General features: G+C 42.6%; 2 protein-coding genes across 11 annotated transcripts in view; both read left to right on the top strand.

The window, feature by feature from the left end:
* The first annotated feature begins 111 nt into the window (after positions 1–111).
* Positions 112–9,904, top strand: LOC115201569 (phosphoglycerate mutase 1). The gene is made up of 4 exons (XM_029765329.1): positions 112–351; positions 3,019–3,293; positions 8,591–8,771; positions 9,271–9,904. The coding sequence occupies exons 1-4, from the start codon at positions 213–215 to the stop codon at positions 9,438–9,440; spliced, it is 765 nt and encodes a 254-aa protein (XP_029621189.1). The 5' UTR covers positions 112–212; the 3' UTR covers positions 9,441–9,904.
* A 340-nt stretch (positions 9,905–10,244) lies between these two features.
* Positions 10,245–27,756, top strand: part of LOC115201567 (SMC5-SMC6 complex localization factor protein 2) — a 45,765-nt gene continuing 28,253 nt past the window's right edge. For 3 of the 10 annotated variants that reach the window (XR_003879764.1, XM_029765316.1, XM_029765324.1), the window contains exons 1-3: positions 10,245–12,096; positions 20,705–20,749; positions 27,218–27,693. Coding sequence is in view for 9 of the 10 variants with exons in the window: in XM_029765316.1 (XP_029621176.1) it covers positions 12,066–12,096; positions 20,705–20,749; positions 27,218–27,693 (552 nt within the window). In the remaining variant the exon portion in view is untranslated. Of the gene's footprint in view, positions 12,097–12,654; positions 13,603–20,704; positions 20,750–20,829; positions 21,006–27,217; positions 27,694–27,756 lie in introns of those variants that run through there. The other 7 variants (XM_029765323.1, XM_029765318.1, XM_029765319.1 and 4 more) reach the window with 7 other exon arrangements.

Raw genomic sequence — 27,756 nt, forward strand, 5'->3', positions numbered from 1 at the left:
GTCTAGGAATATGCAGGAAGTACCGCAGGGGGATCCTATTAGACTGCTGTAAAACAATGAGCGAGAAAAATAACCAATCGCATCACTTGTATCTTCTAGCGTCAGAGATAGCTGTCCATGTCCATCCATTCTGTTGCTGTTTTTTTCCCTTTGAACAGTGCCGTTTATTCCTAATTTTCGGAGCTTAATCAACGCAAACGAATATATCAGTTATGGCCGCCTACAAGCTGGTGTTGATCCGCCACGGAGAGAGCAACTGGAACCAGGATAATCGATTCTGCGGCTGGTTTGATGCTGATCTGAGTGAGACTGGAGAACGGGAGGCGAGGAGAGGAGGACAGGCCCTGAAAGGTGGAATCTTGTTCTTTTTTATTTGACCAGCTAGCTACTGACCTTATATCAGACACAAACACAATGTTTCCTCACTAAAGACACTGACTTTGATTGTACATTTTCATGATCTATTTGAAGTATCTGTCGCAGCTGCTAGCCCTACAGTATTTTGGAAGCCTGTAGTGCCAGCCCAGTTGGCCATTTTGCTGCCTGAAGGAAGCTTAACTATCTTATTTGATGTCTATTCACTATAGAAATTGTAGTTGTGAAAACACTTGTTACCAATACCAGCAGTGTCACGTGATGACCTCGTCGATTTTGACATAAGATGGAGGTGTTCTGGTGGCTGTTCCCCACCGTGGTGAAGTTGGTTTGATTGTTCGATATTCGCCAGACCTTCAAACCTCAATTGCCCGTGAACGGTTTGCGCCACAGACCTCAGGCTGATTGCCCGTGAACGGTTTGCCCCACAGACCTCAGGCTGATTGCCCGTGAACGGTTTGCGCCACAGACCTCAGGCTGATTGCCCGTGAACGGTTTGCACTACAGACCTCAGGCTGATTGCCCGTGAACGGTTTGCGCTACAGACCTCAGGCTGATTGCCCGTGAACGGTTTGCGCTACAGACCTCAGGCTGATTGCCCGTGAACGGTTTGCGCTACAGACCTCAGGCTGATTGCCCGTGAACGGTTTGCGCTACAGACTTCAGGCTGATTGCCCGTGAACGGTTTGCGCTACAGACCTCAGGCTGGTAGGGTCTTTATGGAGGAAAAAAGGCTTTCATTTTATTTCCTCCCGATTTCGAGTTTTTAATCATCTCACAGCAACGATGTAGGCAGTCTGCTGCACGTCCTATGCAATCCCTTGAACGTGACACTCCGTTCCATTACGCTACACACGAGTCGTTGGACGAAGGCGTCTTCTGTAGGGAGAGTTTTATTAAAATCTTGATGCTCGGTCTGAACATTACTATGCATTAATGATGTGCGGGTTGACACAACCCGCAGTCCCCGACGTAGCCTATCCGTTAAGGGTCATTCAATATTGTGTAGATGAGGGGCAGGTGGGTGGTGTGCGGGTTGAATAAATATAAAACACCTAAAAATCCATCCATTTATATTTATTGTTATTTCTAGGCTACATGTAGCCTAAAATAATGAAATAAAAACCGATAAATGTTTCATTCTTGTTATTTATAGGCTAAACATTGTAAATAATTTGTTCTTAACTGACTTGCCTAGTTAAAAAAACAAAAAAACATTTAGCCTAAAATAATGAAATAAAAACCTATACATGTATAATTACTGTTATTTACAGGCTACATTTAGCCTGAAATAATAACCTTTCTGGCATTAGAGCATAAGCCTAAACTTTAGGGCTTAACTGTACACTCACGCCAAATAGCCTACACACCAATTTACATGCCTTTGGGAACTGGCAGAAAAAGTGCCAGTTATGTGTGATTGTGAGGGGCAATACAAATTCGACAGGCACAAGATGTGGACTTTAAGTAGGCGTATGGCAAGTCAAGTCAATAGTTTACTGTTCAGATGGGTTAAATGTAAACTGAAATCTGGACACTGACTGTAGGTCTATAACCTCTCAGATAGCCTTAATATTAACTCCTGCAGAATTTAAGCATTTGTTGCAGTAAAATTATGAACCAAATGTAGGCAAAATTTAGACTCGGGGACGGGAGTGGAGAAATATGATTCTTTCATCTTGAGAGATTGTGGAAATGTGGTTAGATACCGTCTTATTTTAATATAAAAAATATAAAAAACATTTTGTGAGGAGGACAAAGGATGTGCAGCATGTGTCCATCCCTTCTGAACAGTTTGAAGTTTCTAGGTGATGTGTTCAGAATTTGAATATTGTGATCATGCACTTTTTTGATGGTCCCTAACTAGTTGCATAGACCTTGTGGCAGCCTGCCTACAACCTTGCCATGATATTGTGATGCTCTGATTGGAATCTGGAAGCTAGACATGTGCAATGTTGTACACCTTTCTTCCTTCATAAAGAGCCTAACTTGAGGTCTGTAGCTCAAACCGTTTACAAGCTATTGAGGTTTGAAGGTCCAAATGTCCAAATGTCCAGCGACTATGTCAAATCAACTTTACCACGGTTGTGACTGTACCCCTTGTTTCCACCTCGACCATGCCCTCATTCCATACCCTATGAAAGTCCCAGCTACTTCCTGGTTCAAGTCTAGGTTGAAGATGACAATCTTATATTTTCGACCTAGACTTGAACTAGGAAATGACTTGGGTGTGACTTTTATAACTAACCCATTTCTTGTTTTGTGGTATTGCTATCTATGGTGGGGCTCCGCCTATTAGTTCAGCCTCCTTTTACTATGGACGAATGAGCAACGGAGATCCTGCCTCCACTGCTTTTGACGTCACAGCTCTTCCAAAGGATGTGAACATGACGTTCTAGACGTGCTGCTTCATGCAATGATTGAAATCAAACCTTACTCAGTGTGTTGGCTAGGGAAATATCTGGCTTTCTGACTCAAGTTTAGACATATTTGGGCCAAAACTTAGGCTTCTAGTAACCCTGATGATTTGATTTGAATTTGACCAGAGATGTTGCTTGCATATACAGTAGCCTACATAGCTGTCCAACCACCCACCAAAATCAACCTGAATCAAACCCTGAACACATCCTTTCTCTTCCTCAGATGCTGGCTATGAGTTTGACGTGTGCTACACCTCAGTCCTAAAGAGGGCCATCCGCACTCTGTGGCTGTGTCTGGACAGCATTGACCAGATGTGGCTTCCTGTCCACCGGACCTGGCGCCTCAACGAGCGCCACTACGGGGGCCTGACAGGATTAAACAAGTCGGAGACTGCCGCCAAGCACGGAGAGGCTCAGGTGAAGATCTGGAGGCGGAGCTTCGATATCCCTCCTCCCGCTATGGATCCGGACCACGACTTCTACACCGTCATCAGCAAGGTGAGGGACACACTCACTAACATGGGGGAGAATTGACCTGATATGGCATCAGACCTCAACATAATTCATTCATCTGTCTTTAGGCTCACTCACATTGGGAAGAGCCTATAGTGGCAGTCTTGTTTAGGGCTGTGGCGGTGATTGTCAAGCAAATAACTGCTTGTCTCACAGTAATTTACTGTTTAATTAGATAAACATATTTAGCATCTCCTGGCTTCCACAAATAGTCTACAAGCCACTGATGAAGACCTTTGGAACATATACATTTTTAAAAGTCTAAAAAATCGATTTAATATAGCCTACATCTTCACAATAAATCCATTATTTATTTTAGACAGGTCTAAATAAACATGATATGAAGAAAATGTAGTATTTTTCAGAAGAACAGAATAGCATACTCTGAGTTGTCCTTATGTTAGGCCCTGATGTGGCTATGCCATATGCCTGTGGGCTACACTAGTTCATTTAGCAGACAAGATTTGCTTAGAATTCTGTGGCATTATTTTCTAGTATGAAGAATACAATTGAACATAGCTTAATAAAATAGAAAGTATATTTTCTCCAAACGATTTCAAAGGAAGTGAGCACATGCAGCTATTCTGTGTTGAGCTGTTAACAAAGAAACGGGTCCTTCTATATGCTTCATTTAGATATATTTATGCAACTTTAGTTGTGATACACACATTGGGCTATATGTTTTGATGTTTAATACATTCTAAGGCTGCATGATGGGACTCTAATGATGATTTGAAAAAAGTCACAAGCTGCCCACACTTTATCAGTCTCTCATTCACAATTTGACAAGAACTTGATAATATTCTCACCAGGCCTCGAATTTACCGGCGGCATCCCCCTTGTGTGACTGTAATGCCCCATATAAAAATCCATGCCTTTTGTGGCCAAAACTTTTTAAAGCACCTCTCACTCACATGGTTCTGTCAGATATAGCCAATGCCCGTCCTGTGATTGGGTCCTTCTCACAGGCATTTCATCTAAGAAGTAGGCTACAAGTGAATGAAGACCGACACATCAGGGACACAACTGCTCGCGTCACTCTTATGGAATTCTGAGGTGCATATTGAAGATGTTAGAACTGTCCACATTTATCCTACTTTTATCAGCCAACAAGCGGAGTAGGCCTAACGAACAGCCAAAACACTAGCCTGTGTCAATATAATATCCCCCATTGTACAAAAGTTGTCCTATTCTTTTGGTCAACTTGTCCTTCTGTGCCATAAATAAATATTCCAAACATGGTCTGGGACAGTTGTGGGATATGATAGATCCCAAATGAATGCAACTCGTATCAATTTTTTTTTTAAAGCAATGAGGATGATCGTTTATTTTAACATTTTGATAAACTATTAGGATATTTTTTTCACATATGCGCACAAGCGAGAATGTTCCAAAATGCTATCAATTAGCGGGAAAAAACTCTTATTGAAAGTGACTGCAAATGTGATTACGCATGTAATGCTTTATTATAAAGGTGCATTTTTATTGTGACAATTATCTTCCCCAAACTTGAAACTCACACGCAGCCTATGTATGCCAGTTAGGCTTTTCACCGGTTATATAGTGGATTAATGTGCTTCATTTTAAGAAGTTATTTGGCCACTTTAGTTGTGGTACAAACTGTATCAAAACATATAGGCCTATGGGCTAGGCCACATGAGGTGTGCAACTGATTTGAAAAAGTAGCAAAAAAAGAGCTATGTGCTGATTCTTGCCTTAATGCACAAGCTGGGCATCATTCACAAGTAATATTGCCACCCGTCAGACTATTCTTAAATTTTAGTTTTGTCTTTACATATACTAAATAATATATGTGTGATATTCGTTTTTATTTAGAATGGACCAAAAAAAATAAATCTATGCACTTAAATAGTGTATGGAGGACGCTTTCCCCATGGTTCATTTTCAGGCCAGCCAAGTAGGCTGTACTCCTGTTGCAAAGCAGTGTGCCTAATATCAGGAAAGTTGATAAATAAATAAATATAGTAGGCCTAGCCTATAGAAAGCTGATGGGATCCTCTTCTTTTTAATAGAGGCCATCAAAACTCGTTTTTTTTGTCATGCAATTGCATAGCCTATAGAAATGTTGCCCAACATGAGCTCATGGGCTCTCATGAAGTGTTTGATTAGATTTGAATACATTTGCATTGATGTCAGAGTGATTAGAGGGACAATAGAGTGCTGAGTACCAGGCAGTTAAAGTTTGGTAGGCTACTAATGACCATCAGCAGCATCAGAGCGTGGAGAAGCCTAATTACCGTGACTAAACAGAGGGGCAGCAGTAGAGGCTAGTATGGGCTGTGTGTTATGTTGAGGAGAATGTTTTAGGTTGTGGGTGTGTCCCAAATGACACCCTATTTTCTATATAGTGCACTACTTTTAACTAGAGGAGTAGTGCACACTATATGGAATAGAGTGCCATTTGGGATACATCCTATGTGTCTGTGCCCTCAGTCTGCACCACCAGGTCCCATGGGAAGACCACAGGCCAGGGTAGGGCAGGGAGGGCCAACTCCAGTCCGGGAGAGCTGCTGTTGTATGCAGGATTTCGTTCCATCTTAGCACTTATTGTTGAACTGTAATCATCGATTTGATTGAAGTAATGATCTTTAAATTAAGTTGCTATGATCAGGACTGGATACAATCTACAGGGGCAGCATTTCCTCAAGCTGGTTAGTCCTCCTGACCATTAAAACAAAATGGCTTCTGCCTCGCCTGGTCATACATGCATACATGTTTGAAGTCTTTTTTTTTATTCATGGTGCTCTTTTATATAGAACAGGGTCTTTTGGTGTTGTTTCAACTCTCTGAGTTAATGTATTTCAGAGGAGTGTGATGTAAGACGGTAAAGTTCAAAGTTAAGCTGAGATCAGAATCGATTGGTGAATGCGTCATCTGTATTGACAGGGGTTAGTGGTTGTGATGTGTTAAATTGCCACATAGGACTATCAGAGATAGAGAGTACAGGTGCATTGGCCAACTGATCTTCATAGGGTAAACATTTGGATAATGCAAATCATTTGTCTGACTTATTCAATGTACAGTCGTGGCCAAAGGTTTTGAGAATGACACAAATATTAATTTTCACAAAGTCTGCTGCCTCAGTTTGTATGATGGCAATTTGCATATACTCCAGAATGTTATGAAGAGTGATCAGCTGAATTGCAATTAATTGCAAAGACCCTCTTTGCCATGCAAATGAACTGAATCCCCCAAAAACATTTCCCCCAGCATTTCAGCCCTGCCACAAAAGGACCAGCTGGCATCATGTCAGTGATTATCTCATTAACACAGGTGTGAGTGTTGACGAGGACAAGGCTGGAGATCACTCTGTCATGCTGATTGAGTTCGAATAACAGACTGGAAGCTTCAAAAGGAGGGTGGTGCTTGGAATCATTGTTCTTCCTCTGTCAATCATGGTTACCTGCAAGGAAACACGTGCCGTCATCATTTTTTTGCACAAAAAGGGCTTCACAGGCAAGGATATTGCTGCCAGTAAGATTGCACCTAAATCAACCATTTATCGGATCATCAAGAACTTTGAGGAGAGCGGTTCAATTGTTGTGAAGAAGGCTTCAGGGCGCCCAAGAAATTCCAGCAAGCGCCAGGACGTCTCCTAAAATTGATTCAACTGCGGGATCGGGGCACCACCAGTACAGAGCTTGCTCAGGAATGGCAGCAGGCAGGTGTGAGTGCATCTGCACGCACAGTGAGGCAAAGACTTTTGGAGGATGGCCTGGTGCCAAGAAGGGCAGCAAAGAAGCCACTTCTCTCCAGGAAAAACATCAGGGACAGACTGATATTCTGCAAAAGGTACAGGTATTGGACTGCTGAGGACTGGGGTAAAGTCATTTCCTCTGATGAATCCCCTTTCCGATTGTTTGGGGCATCTGGAAAAAAGCTTGTCCTGAGAAGACAAGGTGAGCGCTACCATCAGTCCTGTGTCATGCCAACAGTAAAGCATCCTGACACCGTTCATGTGTGGGGTTGCTTCTCAGCCAAGGGAGTGGGCTCACTCACAATTTTGCCTAAGAACACAGCCATGAATAAAGAATGGTACCAACACATCCTCCGAGAGCAACTTCTCCCAACCATCCAGGAAGAGTTTGGTGACGAACAATGCCTTTTCCAGCATAATGGAGCACATTGCCATAAGGCAAAAGTGATAACTAAGTGGCTCAGGGGACAAAATATCGATATTTTGGGTCCATGGCCAGGAAACTCCTCAGACCTTAATCCCATTGAGAATTTGTGGTCCATCCTCAAGAGGCGGGTGGACAAACAAAAACCCACAAATTCTGACAAACTCCAAGCATTGATTATGCAAGAATGGGCTGCCATCAGTTAGGATGTGGCCCAGAAGTTAATTGACAGCATGCCAGGGTGGATTGCAGAGGTCTTGAAAAAGAAGGGTCAACACTGCAAATATTGACTCTTTGCATCAACTTCATGTAATTGTCAATAAAAGCCTTTGACACTTATGAAATGCTTGTAATTATACTTCAGTATTCCATAGTAACATCTGACAAAAATATCTAAAGACACTGAAGCAGCAAACTTTGTGAAAATTAATATTTGTGTCATTCTCAAAACTTTTGGCCACAACTGTACATAGAACTGAAAGCACTGGACAGTTGAATGTTTCTTACTTCTCTAGGGAATAAACAAAGATGTATTTATTTTAGGGAGTTCTTCTGAGCCAATGTGCCTTTTGCTTGCTCTTTGGTGTCTAGGCCGGGTTACTGTAAAATCACTTTGGCTGCGTTTACACAGGCAGCCCAATTCTGATATTTGTTTTTACTATACTGAACAAAAATATAAATGCAACACTTTCAACAATTTTACTGAGTTACAGGTCATATAAGGAAATCGTTCAATTGAAATAAATAAATTAGGCCCCAATCAATGGATTTCACATGACTGGGCAGGGGCACAGATTTGTGTCCAGAATTTGAGAGAAATAAGCTTTTTGTGCGTATAGAAATGTTCTGGTATCTTTTATTTCAGCTCATTAAATATGTGACCATCACTTTACATGTTGTTTTATAATTTTCTTCAGTGTAATTGGTCTTTTGACCAATCATATCAGCTCTTCTGTCAATAATTGGGTAAAAGATCATAATTGGGCTGCGTGGGTAAATAAAGCCTAAAATGACCACTGCTGATGTAAAAAAGAGCTTTATAAATGTGATTTGATTGAAAGCAATATGATTGAATGAGGCTTTAGGCCCAGGTTGCTGTTAGGCATTTGTTTGTTTGTTGACCTACTATATTTTCTTTAGGACCGTCGTTATGGCGACCTGTCGGAGGAGCAGCTTCCGTCCTGTGAGAGCCTGAAGGACACCATCGCCCGGGCACTGCCCTACTGGAACGACGAGATTGTTCCCCAGATCAAACAGGGCAAGAGGGTTCTCATTGCTGCCCACGGCAACAGCCTCAGGGGCATTGTCAAGCACCTCGAGGGTAGGTAGTAGGAACTGCTTAGAACAGTGAATATCTCTAACCTCTTGGCTCTGGAGAGCCACATGGTGTGCAGGTTTTTGTTACAGCCTAGTACTAATGCATCTTTTTGGAAAATTAACACCAGTTTTTAAATCAAACTGTTCATGGTCACAATTAGTCAAATCAGGTGTGTTAGTGCTGGGCTGAAACAAAAGCCTGAACACACCAATTATCCCCTGGAGTGGAATTGGAGAACCGTGATTGGTTTCTAGGAAGTACCTGTGGTAGTATCGTATTTCCAGGCTTGAGGTTTTACACCTTCTAATCGGCACATATCGATTGTATGATATTGAAAAAAAATTGCACACTGAAATATGTTGCACCTCAACCCTCCTGTGTAAGTGTTCATCTGTGTGCTCCTTATTTTTTGTTGTATACACTTTCTTTTGACATTATATTTTAATTTACATGATTTACAGCATGTTGTCAATCACGTTCTGCTCTGTGCTGCCCCCTGCAGGTATGTCAGAGGAGGCAATCATGGAGCTGAACCTGCCCACAGGCATCCCCATCCTGTACGAGCTGGACAAGAACCTGAAGCCCGTCAAACCCATGCAGTTCCTGGGGGATGAGGAGACCGTCAGGAAGGCTATGGAGGCCGTGGCAGCCCAGGGCAAAGCCAAGAAGTAGAGGGAGAGAGAGGGGGCACTTTGTGTATCGTGCAGTAGGAAGTTGCTCTTATCTAGGATCAGATTTTAGCATCCCACCAATTCCCAACCTTTCTTTAAGAAGGAAGCATGTATAACTGACCCTAGATCATTCTCTGTGGGAAGCTTCATTCTACTCCATGTGGCACAGTGTAGGGGTAAAGGGATATGGGTCGGAGTAGAGGGTCAACAATACTACAGCTCTCAAAGGAGCTCTCACACACTCTGTTCATGTAGTCCAAGAAACAGGCACTAAGAATGTGTGTTCATATTCAACTCTACTCTGCATAGAAAGTAAAAAAAAAAAGAAAAATGTATAAAGTAACTAATAAGTTAGTATAAGTGGATATTTATTGACCAAGCTACTTATATGGGGACCACTGACTATCAAATCACACAGTCATCATTCCACTGGCTTATTAATGTTTCTGTATGACCAAAAAAAAAGGGTTTCCCCTGTTTGACGATGGATCACTGAGATTACGAATGTGGTGATGAAGCCTCATTTCTTTGAAAATAGTTGGTCTTGCGTTATTGTACTTCCAAGTTTCGCTAGAAAATAGTATATATTTAGATGTTATAGAATTTTTGCACTTAAAAACGTAAACAGTAATGTGATTTTATACCCAAAGGGAAAAAAAAGAAATAAATAGCCAAATTAAACAGTTAAAACCACAAGAAGGGAGAAATAATTCATATTTGCACAACACACACGGTTGTACTGGTTCTTCACTTTTTATTTTCCTCTGCCCTGTCCGTGGTTGCACAATTCACTGTATAACCACATCAGAGGTTGGAAGACAGTGTCCATCTCCTCTTAAGGATCGGACCCTTTTTTTCACATTTTCGCCTAAAATGACATGCCCAAATCTAACTGCCTGTAGCTCAGGACATGAAGCAAGGATATGCATATTCTTGATATCATTTGAAAGAAAACACTTTGAAGTTTGTGGAAATGTGAAATTAATGTAGGAGAATATAACACATTAGATCTGGTAAAAGGTAATACAAAGAAAAAAAAAACATGCTTTTTCAAAATTGTTTTTTTCCATCTTTGAAATGCACGAGCCAGGCCATTATATGACTTAGGAGTCTAGGTGCAATTTAGATTTTGTCCACTAGATGGCAGCAGTGTATGTGCACAGTTTTAGACTGATCCAATGAAACATTGTATTACTGTTCAAAATGTTGTATCAAGTCTACCCAAATGTGCCTAATTGGTTTATTGATACATTTAAGTACATAACTGTGCACTCTCCTCAAACAATAGCATGGTATTATTTCACTGTAATAGCTACTGTAAATTGGACAGTGCAGTTAGATCAACATTAATGAAAGTGTTCTGCCCATATAAGACATGTCTATGTCCTGGAAAGTTTGCTTTTACTTACAACTGTCATGCTAATCACATTAGCGCATGTTAGCTCAACTGTCCCAGTATAGGGACACCGATCCTGTAGAGGCTTTTAAGAGCTGTGGCAGAGACCGAATAGCTCTTTCTCCCCTGCCCCATTCCCTTGATGTTGCTTCTGTGTGTCATGTATTTTTACAATTCACTGTAAAACCACATCAGAAGTTGACTGAAAACCTTTCCTAGCCTTGGATGGTGCTTCTATGTGTCATGTACTGCTGTTTAACATGTTTTTCCATCCCATTTCCTCTTGAGTAGTGTGTCCCATTGATACTGTTTTGTCAGTGGGATCAAACGTTTGGTACCTGCACTGTCGGTCTGTTTCTGCTTTAGCCTACATCAGTGACATTCAGGACTAAACATTCATAGATGCAGATAGAAATAGATTGCACATAACAGACCTACTCGCTTCTTCCACGTCCAAGCGAGCTGATTTGTTTATATACGTTTCATTTTTATCTTCAACTTTGAGCATTCCACAACCTATGAATAGGCCCATACTAAGTTTACCTTAACTACCCTGTCTGCTGCTAGAACCACTCTTCTACTCTAAAAAGATTTCTACTGTGTTCATTTTACTTTGGTGGGATAACTTGATGACGTTTACCTTTTCTGTTTGTAACACCTCTAAGTGGGAAAACTGCAACGCAAGTACCCATTCCTATAGGATATGCCTGTTCTATTTTTCCCCAGCTGTTCCCAAGACATTCTCCTTTGACATTGTTGCCAATCTTCTGACTGAAAGGAAAATCCTTTGCAATAAAAGGTTATTTATTAGTGTTCAACTTCATTGTAATGCACTGTTTCTGAAGCCTGTGCTGAACCAATAAATGTGTGGAAAAATAAAAACATGTATTTGGTCTGTATCTTTTTTTATTATAGAAATCTAAGGACACAGGTTTAGTAGGCCTCTCAATGGCACACCTGTGCAGCCAGCCAGGACGTGACGTATTTTTCCATCACAAAAATGTCAGGTATAAATTCACAGCTTGCTGGAGAGTGATAGAAAGGAAAAGCTCTCTCATATATCGCGTTCAAAACAACTGGGAACTCAGAGAAAAAGAGTCCCAACTGGGAAAAATGCTTTTGAACGGTCACCCAACTCGGAAACTGTTGTTGTGGTTTTACAGTTCTCTTGATATCCCGATGGGAAACAAATACATAGCGAAGTTAGTTTAACGGATAACTTGTTCTGTCATGAGAGAAAACAATCTAAAGGAAATAGGAGGTAAGAATGCAGTTACATTTCATTAAGTTACCTTAGTCCTTAACACTTCCTTTGCAACAAACTAGTCAGCAGCAAGCTAGACAGTCTTAGCGTGTCAAATCCGGGCTTGTTAGAGAATTAGCTAGTAATATCACACAGATGTGTAAACTGCTGGGTAACACCAACCTAGTTAGCTAGATGTTATTATCGGGAGTTTGAATAACGTACCCCGTGTATATAGCCAAGTTATCGTTACTCATGATTGTGTTTTTATTCCTTGTTATTAGATATTTTTCTGTTTTTTTGGGTTCTCTGCATTGTTGGGAAGGGCCAGTAAGTAACGTCTCGTTAAGTCCACACCTGTTGTTTATTTGGTTTAACAAGTCGACACTAGATGGTTGCTAGAGTACAGTAGCAAACTAGCAACATATACATGTTTTGCTTTCTAGACGATTTAATAAGTTGTTTCAGAAGGACTCTAATACAAAGTCCAGGTAAATTGACTAGTAGGACAAATTGCTTTGTGGACATATGTATAGACTTTAAGCAAATGGACAGGCAGGTCGCCAGTCAGATGCCGCGTTCAAAACAAGTCGGAACTCGGAAATCTCCGACTTCAGTGTGTTTAGACAACCTAGGAACACAAATAGACCCTCTATGTTCCTAGAAGACAACTGACAACTCGTAAAAATACGAAGTCAGACTGGGAAAAATATTTTTGAACGGTCATCCAACATGGAATTCCAAGTCGGAAACGCGAACATCTTTCTAGAGCTCCGACATTCCGACCTGAATATAAACGATGTCAGATTTTGACCACGTTTTTTCCCCTCTCTTTCTTTCTCTCTCTCTCGAGTTACCAGTTGTCTTGAAAGCACCATGATATCCTGATAGGAAACAAATAACATAGCAAGGTTAGCGTTTAACGGACAACTTGTTCTGTCATAATGAAACAAAATACGATCTAAAGGAAATGGGAGGTAAGAAACGAGTTAGCTGCATTTCATTGAGTTACCTTAGTCCTTACACTTCCTGTGCAACAGAAACTAGTCCGCAGCAAGCTAGATTGTTAGCTTGTTAGAAAGCTTACTAGCTTCCCACTAGGCCAGGGTTCCCCAACTGGTGGCCTGCGGGTGGTTTTATTTGCCCCCCCCCCCCAAAAAAAAACATTTTGTTTTCATTGTTGGACATAAGACTAAAAACACCAGGAAATCAGCTTCAATTCATTTGTATCTAAATAATCTGTTCCCATGTCATTATGTTCCGGGTAAATTGACGAGTGAGACATTGCTTTGTGAACATGCATATTGACTTTCAGCAAATGGACACGTCGACTTGTGTGTGATTGTCTATTACTGTCAGATGCTCTGTATGTTCATAGAAGACAACTGGGAACTCGTAAAAATACGAGTTCAGACTGGGAGAAATCATTTTTAAGGTCATCCTCGGAACATCTTTCTGAAGTTCTGACTTTCTACCCTGAAGATCAAATCGAAGTTTATTTGTCACGTGCGCCGAATACAACAGGTGTAGACCTTACAGTGAAATGCTTACTTACAGGCTCTAAACAATAGTGCAAAAAAGGTATTAGGTGAACAATAGGTAAGTAAAGAAATAAAACAACAGTAAAAAGACAGGCTATATACAGTAGCGAGGCTATGTTGAGTAGCGAGGCTATATACAGTAGCGAGGCTACATACAGACACTGGTTAGTCAGGCTGATTGAGGTAGTATGTACAGGTAGATATGGTTAAAGTGACTATGCATATATGATGAACAGAGAGTAGCAGTAGCATAAAAGAGGGGTTGGTGGGTGGCGGGACACAATGCAGATAACCCGGTTAGCCAATGTGCGGGGGCACTGGTTGGTCGGCCCAATTGAGGTAGTATGAACATGAATGTATAGTTAAAGTGACTATGCATATATGATAAACAGAGAGTAGCAGCAGCGTAAAAAGGGGGGGGGGGGCATACAATGCAAATAGTCCGGGTAGCCATGTGATTACCTGTTCAGGAGACTTATGGCTTGGGGGTAAAAACTGTTGAGAAGCCTTTTTGTCCTAGACTTGGCACTCCGGTACCGCTTGCCATGCGGTAGTAGGGAGCACAGTCTATGACTGGGGTGGCTGAGGTCTTTGACAATTTTGCAAGCCCTGCCACATGAGACGAGCGTCGGAGCCGGTGTAGTATGTTTCAATCTTAGCCCTGTATTGACGCTTTGCCTGTTTGATGGTTTGTCGCAGGGCATAGCAGGATTTTTTTGTAAGCTTCCGGGTTAGAGTCCCGCACCTTGAAAGCGGCAGCTCTGCCCTTGAGCTCAGTGCGAATGTTGCCTGTAATCCATGGCTTCTGGTTGGGTATGTACGTACAGTTACTGTGGGGACGATGTCATCGATGCACTTAATGATAAAGCCAGTGACTGATGTGGTGTACTCCGCAATGCCATCGGAAGAATCCCGGAACATGTTCCAGTCTGTGATCGCAAAACAGTCCTGTAGTTTAGCATCTGCTTCATCTGACCACTTTTTTATAGATCGAGTCACTGGTGCTTCCTGCTTGAATTTTTAGCTTGTAAGCAGGAATCAGGAGGATCAAGTTGTGGTAGGATTTACCAAATGGAGGGAGAACTTTGTACGCGTCTCTGTGTGTGGAGTACAGGTGATCTAGAATTTTTTTTGCCTCTGGTTACACATTTTACATGTAGATGGAAATTTGGAAAAACTGATTTAAGTTTCCCTGCATTAAAGTCTCCGGCCACTAGGAGCGCCGCCTCTGGGTCAGTTGTTTCCTTTAAAGATGACTGACGTCATGATTTGACATAGTTTTTTTCTTAGTTCCCAGTTGTCTTGTAAGCACCAAGAGTCCTAGCTACTAATACTGAGTTCAAAACAACTGGGATCTGGGAAACCTCAACTAAAGGGCTTTCAAGACAACTGAGCGTAGCTCAGACTGTGAAAATACATTTTAAACGGTCATCCAACTCGGAATTCCAAGTCGGCAAAGAGGCCCGACTTTCCAACCTAAAGATCACTGACTTCATGATTCAACCTTGTTTTTTTCCCCCCAGAGTTCCCAGTTGTCTTGAAGGCACCATAAGTTACAAGCATGCGATGTGATATTTGGCACCACTTTTCCTGCATGCCAGTCACAACAGCCTATGGTGGTAATTCCCAAAACAACTGGGAACTCTGGGGTCCCGTGTGGCTCAGTTGGTAGAGCATGGTGTTTGCAACGTCAGGGTTTTGGGGGGTCGATTCCCACGGGGGACCAGTACTGGGGAAAAATGTATGAAATGTATGCATTCACTACTGTAAGTTGCTCTGGATAAGAGCGTCTGCTAAATGACTAAAATGTAATAAATACGAGGTCAAATCATTACGTCAGTGATCTTTAGGTCAGAAAGTCAGACCTCTTTCTAAGAGGCCCGAGTTCCACTGTTGGAATTCCGACTTGGATGACTGTTCAAATCGTTTTTTTCCGAGTTCCCAGTTGTTTTGAACGCAGCATTAGCCATCATCACACTTGTCTATTGCCGCGTTCACGTGCTAGTCGTAACTCTGAAATTATATAAAACTGTCTACAACTAGTTAGCAAGTCAGACATTTGAGTTTCCTAGTTCCGACTAGCATGTGAAAGCAGCATGTATCTTGACACTTTTCAGCCGCTGATTGGTTTCTCCAGAAATTTGAGAGAGGTTTGACTGATTTTGAGTATACATATGCTGCGTTCACATGGTGTCGGAGTTATCGGAAGCTCCTAGTTCCCAGTGGGACATTTCAGTTGACTGACCCTCCAAGTGGGAGACTCTGTGAAATGCGTGTTTGACAATTACAATAATATCAATATAGATAATGTAGCTAGTCTGACCATATTTGTTAATGTTATGCAAGTTATCAAATAAAATTGTATTGGTCACGTATACATATTTTGCAGACGTTTACGCAGGTGTAGCAAATTTCTTATGTTTCTAGCTCCAAAAGTGCAGTAATACCTCACAGTCAAATCCCAAAAATGTTAAGACATGAATTTAAAAATATCAGAACGAGTAATGTTTGAGTCCAGAATATATGTATATGATGGTGTGTATAGACAGTATGGACAGTATATGATTAGAAAAGGTGTACAGAAGTTCTTAAAGTGCATTCGGAAAGTATTCAGACCCCTTCACTTTTCCACATTTTGTTACGTTACAGCCTTATTCTAAAATGGATTAAATAAAAAAACTAAAAACAATACCCAATAAAGACAAAGCAAAAACAGGTTTTTAGAATTTTTTTCAAATAACTTATTTCCGTAAATATTCAGACCCTTTGCTATGAGACTCAATTTAGCTCCGGTGCATCCTGAGTCCATTGATTATTCTTGAGATGTTTTTACAACTTGATTGGAGTCCACCTGTGGTAAATTCAAATGATTGGATAAGATTTGGAATGGCACACAGCTGTCTATATAAGGTCCCACAGTTGACAGTGCATGTCAGAGCAAAAACCAAGCAATGAGGTCGAAGGAATTGTCCGTAGAGCTCCGAGACAGGATTGTGTCGAGGCACCGATCTGGGGAAGGGTACCAAACAATGTCTGCAGCCTTGAAGGTCCCCAAGAACACAGTAGCCTCCATCATTCTTAAATGGAAGAAGTTTGGAACCACCAAGACAATTCCTAGAGCTGGCCGCTCGGCCAAACTGAACAATTTGGGGAGAAGGGCCTTGGTCAGGGAGGTGACCAAGAACCCGCTGGCCACTCTGACAGAGCTCCAGAGTTCCTCTGTGGAGATGGGAGAACCTTCCAGAAGGACAACCATCTCTGCGGCACTCCACCAATTAGGCCTTTATGGTAGTGGCCAGACTGAAGCCACTCCTCAGTAAAAGGCACATGACAGCCCGTTTGGAGTTTGCCAAAAGGCACCTAAAGGCATCTCAGACCATGAGAAACAAGATTCTCTGGTCTGATGAAACCAAGATTGAACTCTTTTGCTTGAATGCCAAGCTTCACGTATGGAGTACACCGTAGGGATGGTTCCAGGTTAAGTATGCTGGTGGCAGCATCATGCTGTGGGGATGTTTTTCAACGGCAGGGCTGGGAGACTAGTCAGGATCGAGGGAAAGATGAACAAAGTACAGAGAAATCCTTGATTTATAAAATTTTAGTTGTCACATGCGCCGAATGCAACAAGTGAAATTATTACTTACAAGCCCTTAACCAACAAAGACGTTTTAAGAAAAAAAAGTGTTAAGTATTTACTAAAATAAACTGAAGTAAAAAAAATAAATAATAATAATTAAGGAGCAACAATAAAATGACAGTAGTGAGACTATATACAGGGGGTACCGATACAGAGTCAATGTGTGGGGGCACAGGTTAGTCAAGGTAATGGAGGTAATGTGTACATGTAGGTAGAGGTAAAGTGACTGCATGGATAATAAACAGAGAGTAGCAGCAGTGTAAAAATGGGGGTGGGAGAGGGACAATGATTACCTGTTCAGGAGTCTTATGACTCGGGGGTAGATGCTGTTAAGAAGCCTTTTGGACCTAGACTTGGCGCTCCGGTACCACTTGCCGTGTGGTAGCAGAGAGAACAGTCTATGACTAGGGTGGCTGGAGTCTTTGGCAATGTTTTGGGCCTTCCTCTGACACTGCCTGGTATAGAGGTTCTGGATGTCAGGAATCTTGGCCCCAGTGACGTACTAATCAGTACGCACTACCCTCTGTAGCGTCTTGCGGTCAGATGCCAAACAGTTGCTATACCAGGCGGTGATGCAACCAGTCAGGATGCTCTCGATGGTGCAGCTGTAGAACTTTTTGAGGATCTAGGAACCCATGCCAAATCTCTTCAGTCTCCTGAGGGGGAATAGGTTTTGTCATGCCCTCTTCACGACTGTCTTGGTGTGTTTGGACCATTCTAGTTTGTTGGTGATGTGGACTCCAAGGAACTTGAAGCTCTCAACCTGCTCCACTACAGCCCCGTCGAAGAGAATGGGGGCGTGCTCGGTCCTCCTTTTCCTGTAGTCCACAATCATCTCCTTTTGTCTTGGTTACGTTGGGGGAGAGGTTGTTTTTCTGGCACCACCCGGCCAGGTCTCTGACCTCCTCCCTATAGGCTGTCTCGTCAATGTCGGTGATCAGGTCTACCACTGTTGTTGGGTCTGCAAACTTAATGATGGTGTTGGAGTCCTGCCTGTAGTCGTGGGTGAACAGGGAGTACAGGAGGGGACTGAGCACGCACCCCTGGGGAGCTCCAGTGTTGAGGATCAGTGCGGCAGATGTGTTGTTACCTACCCTCACCACCTGGGGGCAGGCCGTCAGGAAGTCCAGGATTCCGTTGCAGAGGGAGGTGTTTAGTCCCCGGGTCCTTATCTTAGGGATGAGCTTTGAGGGTACTATGGTGTTGAACACTGAGCTGTAGTCAATGAATAGCATTCTCACGTAGGCGTTCCTTTTGTCCACGTGGGAAAGGGCAGTGTGGCGTGCAATAGAGATTGCATCATCTGTGGATCTGTTGGGCGCTATGCAAATTGGAGTGGGTCTAGGGTTTCAGGGATAATGGTGTTGATGTGAGCCATGACCAGCCTTTCAAAGCTCTTCATGGCTACCGATGTGAGTGCCACAGGGCTGTAATCATTTATGCAGGTACCTTGGTGTTATTGGGCACAGGGACTATGGTGGTCTGCTTGAAACATGTTGGTATTAGACAGTCGGGGACAGGTTGAAAATGTCAGTGAAGACACCTGCCAGTTGGTCAGTGCATGCTCGGAGTACACGTCCTGTTAATATGTCTGGCCCTGCGGCCTTGTGAATGTTGACCTGTTTAAAGGTCATGCTCACATCGGCTACGGAGAGCGTGATCACACAGTCGTCCGGAACAGCTGATGCTCTCATGCATGCTTCAGTGTTTCTTGCCTCGAAGAGAGCATAGAAGTTATTTAGCTCGTAATCTGCTCGAGAGTCCTCAGGACATCAGACTGGGGCGAAGGTTCACCTTCCAACAGGACAACGACCCTAAGCACACAGCCAAGACAACGCAGGAGTGCCTTCGAGACAAGTCTCTAAATGTGGCCCAGCCAGAGCCCAGACTTGAACCCCATCGAACATCTCTGGAGAGAACCTGAAAATAGCTGTGCTGCGACGCTCCCATCCAACCAGAAAGAGCTTGAGAGGATCTGCTGAGAAGAATAGAAGAAACTCCCCAAATACAGGTCTGCCAAGCTTTTAGCGTCATACCCAAGAAGACTCGAGATTGTAATCGCTGCCAGAGGTGCATCAACAAAGTACTGAAATAAGGGTCTGAATACTTATGTAAATGTGATACTTCAGTTTTTTTTTATACATTTACAAACATTTCTAAAAACCTGTTTTGCTTTGTCATTGTCTTTTTACACAATTTGTTACTTTTCAGCCTTATTCATTTTTGCTGAAATATCACATTTACATAAGTATTCAGACCCTTTATTCAGTACTTTGTTGATGCACCTTTGGCAGCGATTTTAATTTATTAATATTTTTTATATATTTTTTTTTATGGGAATATCACATTTACTTAAGTGTTCATGTTGATGGCATGTTTCTCACTAAACATGGCTGTCTTCAGACTGTAGAGCTGCTCTTATTGAAGCCCCCCCCCCCCCCCCCGGGCTGAAGCTTTTCATACTCTTTCAGAAAAGGGTGGGAGGGACAGCCTCTTTTTGCTAATGCTCTCAGCTGTGAGGAGATTTCATTCAGCGACTTTGGGTCTTTTTAGCATCATGCTATACTGTTTAAATGTCAGCCAGCAGTGCTGGCTATAACCCTGTATAGGCCACCAATGTAATGGAACGCTTTACAGATCTCTTTACGGATCTCTCTGAACTATTGTCTATTGTCCTTGAGAACTTTGATAAAAATCTTTGTGTTGGGAGATTTTTATATTCATGTTGACAAAGCTCAAGGCTGTAATCGCTGCCAAAAGGGCTTCAACAAAGTACTGAGTAAAGGGTCTGAATATTTATGTAGATGTCATATTTCAGTTTTTTATTGTTAATACATTTGCCAAAATGTAAAAAAAAAAAATGTTTTGCTTTGTCATTATGGGTTATTGGTTGTAGATTGAGGAAAAATAACAATTTAATCAATTTTAGAATAAGGCTGTAACATAACAAAATGTGGAAAAAGTCAAGGCGTCTGAATACTTTCCGAATGCAGTAGTAGCTTGCTAGTAACAGTTCAGAGCAGGGTACTGGGCGGAGGCCAGCTAGCCCGCAAAAAAACAGTCTATGACGGTTGTAGCTAGCCCATCTACCTTGTCAAGGTCTGGGGCTCCCGAGTGGCGCAGCGGTGAAGGCACTGCATCTCAGTGCAATAGGCATCACTACAGTCCCTGGTTCTAATCCAGGCTGAATCACATCCGGCCGTGATCGGGAGTCCCATAGGGCGGCGCACAATTGGCCCGGGTTTGGCTGTCATTTGTAAATAAGAATTTGTTTTTAACTGAGTTGCCTAGTTAAATAAAATTCAAAGGGCAAGTTTCTCTTTCCGTTGTATGAATGATTTGTTGTATGCAATATTTCTTGTTTATGTTTAATTGACTCAAACAAAGCATAATGTTTTTTTATGGAAATTACTTCTTGATTGACTTTTGTTTTGTCTTTTTTTTGCAGATCAATTGCAGACTACTTCTCTACGAAAAAGCATTACTGGTGGATGTAAGATCTTGAGAACTGATGAAACAACACTGAACTTGTTATGAGACTGTATCCACACACACACACACACACACACACACACACACACACTGAAATATTGTAGTTAAACCCAAATGATTTGACTCCACACACAGATGACTGTGACACCTGCTGCTTTGTGTGACTGACTTAGGAGCTGCCCCATGCTAATGTAAAGGAGGGAGATCGTACTTATTTAGAAGGATGAGTAGCCTTAGGCAGTACTTCACCAATGCGGGTGAGAAACCGAGTTTGTATTGAGTTGTGGCATGGAGCACTAACAGGCTACAGCATAATGCTTCATCGTTGGATCATTTGACTCTATGCTAACGCTAACCTTTGAACTGGGTCAAAACCCTTGCTGCTACAGTGTAGTGTGGGTGTGTCTGTCTGTTTTTCTCTGGCTGTTTCTCACTCTGTCTGTGTGGATTTTGTTTGACCACTCAGCACAATAACCACAACTAACTATATAGCCTACAAGGTTCTTCTAAGCTCGACCTCAAAACTATCACTCACTCACTTGCCCTGGATTCTGAAAAGTTATCATTAATATCTTGTAGGTTTGTCACGATACCAGTATCGCAATATTCAGAAGTATCGTGGCAAGGAAACAAATCATGAAGCAGATTTCTTGAGGGATAACAGTCCTAATGTTAGAAACAAACAGAATTATCACATCGAGATGTATTTCTACAGCACATTTCAGACATGGAATGCAACACAATAACTGAAATATGTACTACACAACAAACATAAGAGGATAAAAAAAACTAAAGAATAACAATAACTGATCTACTAAAAATCATCTTAAGGAAAAGTAAAGCTAAAAAGGTGTGTTTTTAAGATCTCTTTTAAATATGTCCACAGTTTCAGCCCCCCTCAGGTTCTCTGGCAGGCTATTCCAGAGGCTGGGGGCATAGTAACTAAAAGCTGCCTCTCCATGTCTCTTGGTCTTAAGCTTTGGGATAGTTAAAAGGCCAGTGCCAGAGGACCTGAGGGACCTACTGTGTACATAACTTAAAAGCATGTCTGGTATGTATTGGGGTGCACAATCATGGATTGATTTAAAAACCAAAAATAATCTTTAAATTAATTCTAAACTCACAGGCAGCCAGTGCAGAGACCTTAAAATCAGTGTAATATATGCTCTCTGTCTGGTCTTTGTTAGTACCCGTGCTGCAGCATTCTGTATGTTTTGCAGTTGACCAATGTTTTTTTTTGGGTAGACCAGACAGGAGCATTACAGTAGTCAAGCCTGCTTGTAGTAAAAGCATGAATGAGTCTCTCTGCATCAGCCTGAGACAGAAACGGCCAGACCGTGGCAATGTTCCTCAGGTGGTAAAAAGCTACATTCCTAATGTGTCATTTGAAATTGAGTTCAGAATCTAAAATAACACCTAGGTTTTTTTTACCTGGTGTTTTATATTTATTGCCTGTGAATTAAACTGTGCTTACAGATTCTCTCTGTGCTTTTGCTCCAACAATAAGTACCTCAGTCTTGTCTTGATTTAGCTGGAGGATGTTGTGAGCCATCCAAGTATTTCAATTACAAATACAGTCTAATAATTTATCCGTGAAGCTAAAATCCTCTAGTGACACAAATTGTAAGTTGTATATGGTCTGCGTAGCAGTGACGATGCTGTGCTTTCTGATAACGCTGCTAAGGGGTAACATAGAAACGGACCAGTACCGGACCCAAAATCAAACCTTGTGGAACGCCATCTGTGATATGTATTTTCTCTGTGTTATGTTCACCAAGGGTGACAAAAAACTCTCCACTGGTGAAGTAGGTCCCAAACCACTTTAAACTGGACTGGGGAGGCCAACCCACCTCCAGTCTGCCCAGAAGGACATCATGGTCAACAGTGTTGAATGTAGCACTTAAATCCAAGAGTACAAGGACAGAGAGCTGTTTGGCATCTGTTGGCTCTAAGATCATGTACTACTTTAACTAATGCTGTCTCTACTGTGGTGGGCTGGAAAACCAGATTTGGATTTTGTTTAAATACAGTTGGCACTTAAAAAATAATTTACTTGTTTGAAACAAATTTATCCAGAATTTTGCTTAAGAATGTAAGGTTGTAGATTGGCCGAAAATTGCTAAAAGCTGAATAATCTAGATAATTTTTCTCCAGAAGGGGTTTCACCATAGCAGTTTTTAGTGCAGTGGGGAAGGTGCCTGGGAACAGGGAGTGATTAACAATAGCTTGCACTTCTTCAGATATGCAATTAAAAACAGTTTTGAATAAGGTGGTGGGGATAGGATCCAGAAGGCAGGTAGAAGGCTTAAGTTGTGATATCACTTTCCTGAGCATGTCTGTGTCCACCAGGGAAAAATAAATCCATAGTGCCTTTGCATGGTAGGCTAGGACAAATATCATCTAACTTCTCATCAGGTCTAGCTTGACTGATACCCAGCCTAATGTTTGTTGTCTTATCTCTGAAATATGCTGCAAACTCATCACATTTAGATGTGGAGAAAAGTTCACACAGGTTGTGGGGGGTAGGATTTATCAGGCCATCAATGGTAGAGAAGAGCACTAGAATTATTCTGATTATTAGTGATCAAGTTAGAAATGCCAGCCAGACTCATTTTTCTAATTGCCTTGTTAAATAGTGAATTCGGAAAGTATTCAGACCCCTTGACTTTTTCCACATATTGTTACGTTACAGCCTCATTTAAAAAAAAAAAAAAAAATGTTCAGTCTACACACCATACCCCATAATGACAAAGCGAAAACAGATTTTTAGAAATGTTTGCACGTTTATTAAAAATTAAAAACAGATACCTTATTTACATACGTATTCAGACCCTTTGCTATGAGACTCGAAATTGAGCTCAGGTGCATCCTGTTTCCATTCATCATCCTTGATGTTTCTACAACTTGATTGGAGTCCACCTGTGGTAAATTAAATTGATTTTGACATGATTTGGAAAGGCACACACCTGTCTATATAAGGTCCCACAGTTGACAGTGCATATCAGAGCAGAAACCAAGCCATGAGGTCGAAGGAATTGTTCTTAGAGCTCCGAGACAGGATTGTGTCGAGGCACAGATCTGGGGAAGGGTACCAAAACATTTCTGCAGCATTGCAGGTCCCAAAGAACACAGTGGCCTCCATCATTCTTAAATGGAAGCAGTTTGGAACCACCAAGACTCTTCCTGGGCCTGGCCGCTTGGCCAAACAGCAATTGCGGGAGAAGAGCCTTGGTCAGGGAGTTGACCAAGAACCCGATGGTCACTCTGACAGAGTTCTGTGGAGATGGGAGAACCTTCCAGAAGGACAACCATCTCTGCAGCACTCCACCAATCAGGCCTTTGTGGTAGAGTGGCCAGACGGAAGCCACTCCTCAGTAAAAGGCACATGACAGCCTGCTTGGAGTTAGCCTAAAGGCATCTCAGACCATGAGAAACAAGATTCTCTGGTCTGATGAAACCAAGATCGAACTCTTTGGCCTGAATGCCAATCCTCAATTCCGGAGGAAACCTGGCACCATCCCTATGGTGAAGCATGGTGGTGGCAGCGTCATGCTGTGGTGAGGTTTTTCAGGGCAGGGATTGGAAGACTAGTCAGGATCGAGGGAAAGAGGAGAAAAGTACAGAGAGATCCTAGATGAAAACCTGCTCCAGAGCACTCAGGACCTCAGACTGGGACGAAGGTTCACCTTCCAACAGGACAACAACCCTAAGCACACAGCCAAGACAATGCAGGAGTGGCTTCAGAACAAGTCTCTGAATGTCCTTGAGTGGCCCAGCCAGAGCCCGAACTTGAACCCGATCGAACATCTCTGGAGCGACCTGAAAATAGCTGTGCAGCGACGTTCCCCATCCAAGCTGACCAGAGCTTGAGAGGATCTGCAGAGAAGAATGGGAGAAACTCCCCAAATACAGGTGTCAAGTTTGTAGCGTCATACCCAAGAAGGCTCAAGGCTGTAATCGCTGCCAAAGGTGTTTCAACAAAGTACTGAGTAAAGGGTCTGAATACTTATGTAAATGTGATATTTCCATTTTTTTGTATATAAATCTGGGACAATTTCTAAATACCTGTTTTTGCTTTGTCATTATGGGGTATTGTGTGTAGATTGATGAGGGGAAACGACTATTTAATCCATTGTAGAATAAGGCTGTAACATAACAAAATGTGGAAAAAGTCAAGGTGTCTGAATACTTTCCGAATGCATTATATGTCAAGTTGCTCTCGGAGTATCTTAATGGACCTGCAACTTTGACTTCCGCTCTGCCTTTCTGCAATTTCTCCTTAATTTATTAGTTTCCTCAGTCTCCATTTGGATGTGGCCTTTTTCAACTTTACTGGAGCTATGGCATCAATGGTTACCCTTCATTTGTTATTGAAGTTATCAACTGAATCATCACAAGAGGAAGGCAGAATAGGTGGTGGAGTAGTTATTGTTCATACACTCTAGTGTTTCATAATGTGTTCAGTATTACCCTGTGCTATGGGCAACAAGGTAGTAATGAACACACAGTGGTGATCAGATAAAGCAACATCAACAATAGAGGATATGCCAATAGAAAGCCTCTTGGTAATAACCAGGTCCAGAGAATGGCTGTGGTTATGGGTGGGCCCAGTAGAAAGCCTCTTGGTAATAACCAGGTCCAGAGAATGGCCGTGGTTATGGGTGGGCCCAGTAGAAAGCCTCTTGGTAATAACCAGGTCCAGAGAATGGCCGTGGTTATGGGTGGGCCCAGTAGAAAGCCTCTTGGTAATAACCAGGTCCAGAGAATGGCCGTGGTTATGGGTGGGCCCAGTAGAAAGCCTCTTGGTAATAACCAGGTCCAGAGAATGGCTGTGGTTATGGGTGGGCCCAGTAGAAAGCCTCTTGGTAATAACCAGGTCCAGAGAATGGCCGTGGTTATGGGTGGGCCCAGTAGAAAGCCTCTTGGTAATAACCAGGTCCAGAGAATGACTGTGGTTATGGGTGGGCCCAGTAGAAAGCCTCTTGGTAATAACCAGGTCCAGAGAATGGCTGTGGTTATGGGTGGGCCCAGTAACATGTTGGATAAAGTCCATAGAGCTCAAAAGATTCATCAATTTTCTTTGTCAACATGAATATAAAATCTCCCAACGCAATGACATTTAAACAGTATAGCATGATGCTGAAAAGAACCAGAGTATCCAAATGAAATGTCCTTACAGCTGAGAGCATTAGTAAAAATAGTGTCTGTCCCCCCAACCCCACCCTTTTTCCCTTTTCTGATAGAGTATGAAAAGCTTTAGCCCGGGGGGGGGGGGGGCTTCAACAAGAGCAGCTCGACAGCCTGAAGACAGCCGTGTTTCAGTGAAAAACATCCAGTCAACTTTGCAGTCAGTAATGAGGTTTTACTGGTGATTGCTCTAACATTTAAAAGTGACATTCAATGAGTGTGGGCCACTGCCCCTGGGGCATCTGCCTAGAGGTAACCAAACCTATTAACGTTACAACCACGGTTTTTTGACAGTCTCCAATCTATCAGAATGGTAGATGACAGAAGGTGGAGTTAAAGGAACATAAATTGGGTTACTCACAATAACCGTAGTGCCATTTCTACAGGACTTGATATGCTTTCTAAGTCCTCTGTTGCTTATTCTGACAGGGAGAACTGGAGCACTGCCAGACCCTGTCTGTCAGTCTGTAAAACAGTTTGCCATGTTGCTGGAAATAATCCTGGAACCCCTGCAGTTAGGGTGAATCCCGTCTCTTTTAAAAAGTGCTGGTTGCTCCCACAACAAATCAAAGTTGTCACAAAACGAGACTTTCCTGTCGTTGCAAAGTTTCTTCAGGTACTCGTTTAGGGCAAAGAGTCGGCTGACACGTCCAGAAGCCCTTCAGTAGCACGGGAGGGGGCCAGAGATAATTATTATCTTCCCTGTGCCAGCGAGGGCTTTAAAAAATGTTGTAGTCCTTCCTCAGTTCGCCGAAAACTAAGGTTGTTAAAACCTACGTGAGTGACGATGGTGTCAATATTGGAGTAGTTGACCATAACCGTGTGCAGGAGAGATATCATGGACACAGCCTTCTGGGTGACAGTGGACCTTGGTCGGTCCACAGACCGTAGGCAAGCCAAAATCTCTCACCATCGAGCTGACAATCTAGAGTCACATTTGTTTTTTCTGCAAGCTGTAGCACCCACAATTTAACATTAAAGTAGCTTTATATAGGGCTATAGAGTTCAGTCTAATTTGTGTTTTCTTTTTTGCCATGGAAAATCTGCTATCGTAGTATCGCGATCCTGGTATTTTGACAACCCTAATATTTTGTTGCTCATCGTATGGTGTTGGGCCAAGAAATGCTTTGGGGCTGTTAACCTACATTAATACAGTGTGTATTTTCCCTTTGAGCAAACTTGCTGTGAAATGGGAAGTGATGGTTCCTCCATATGGTGCTGGATTATATCTCTGTTGGTCTATGTGCTCACACCTGTATCCCTTTTCCACCTGTGTTTGCAGTCAAAGACGTCATCCCTCTGGGGTCTCCTCATCCTACACCCTCACCGGCCCTCTCCTCCCTCCAGGAGACCGAAATGAAACCCTCTCAGCCCCCCGGACACCTGTCCAACCCCAACACTTACCCCCTGCCCAAACGGGTGCTACCCTTGACCAGCCCCGAACTGGACAAATTCAGGGCAAAGCCCGCTCCTGGCCTGCCTCCTCACCCTCCCCACCTGCCAGGGGTACACCACCGAGCCCCCCGGGTTGAAGGTGGGGGTGAAGCCAACGATGGCCCGGCCAACTTTACAAACACCCTAATTAGGAAAATCCAGCATTCCCACAGCCCTGTGACCCCTAACCCCTATAGGGGCATGACCTTTAACACTAGGGGTGGTATGGGAAGGGACAACCCACTGTCGCCCTCCTCCCTTCCCCCCAGCAGAAGGAGAGACTATGGAGCGGTGCTGAGGGAAGACATGAACAAGAAACTCAAGGTAGAGTTTCTTTTGAGTTTGTTCTCTTTTCTCTGATCACATCCCTATTTGGGTTGGGGTCAA

This window comes from Salmo trutta, chromosome 10 (assembly GCF_901001165.1).
Source record: "Salmo trutta chromosome 10, fSalTru1.1, whole genome shotgun sequence".
In the NCBI taxonomy this organism is placed as follows: domain Eukaryota; kingdom Metazoa; phylum Chordata; class Actinopteri; order Salmoniformes; family Salmonidae; genus Salmo; species Salmo trutta.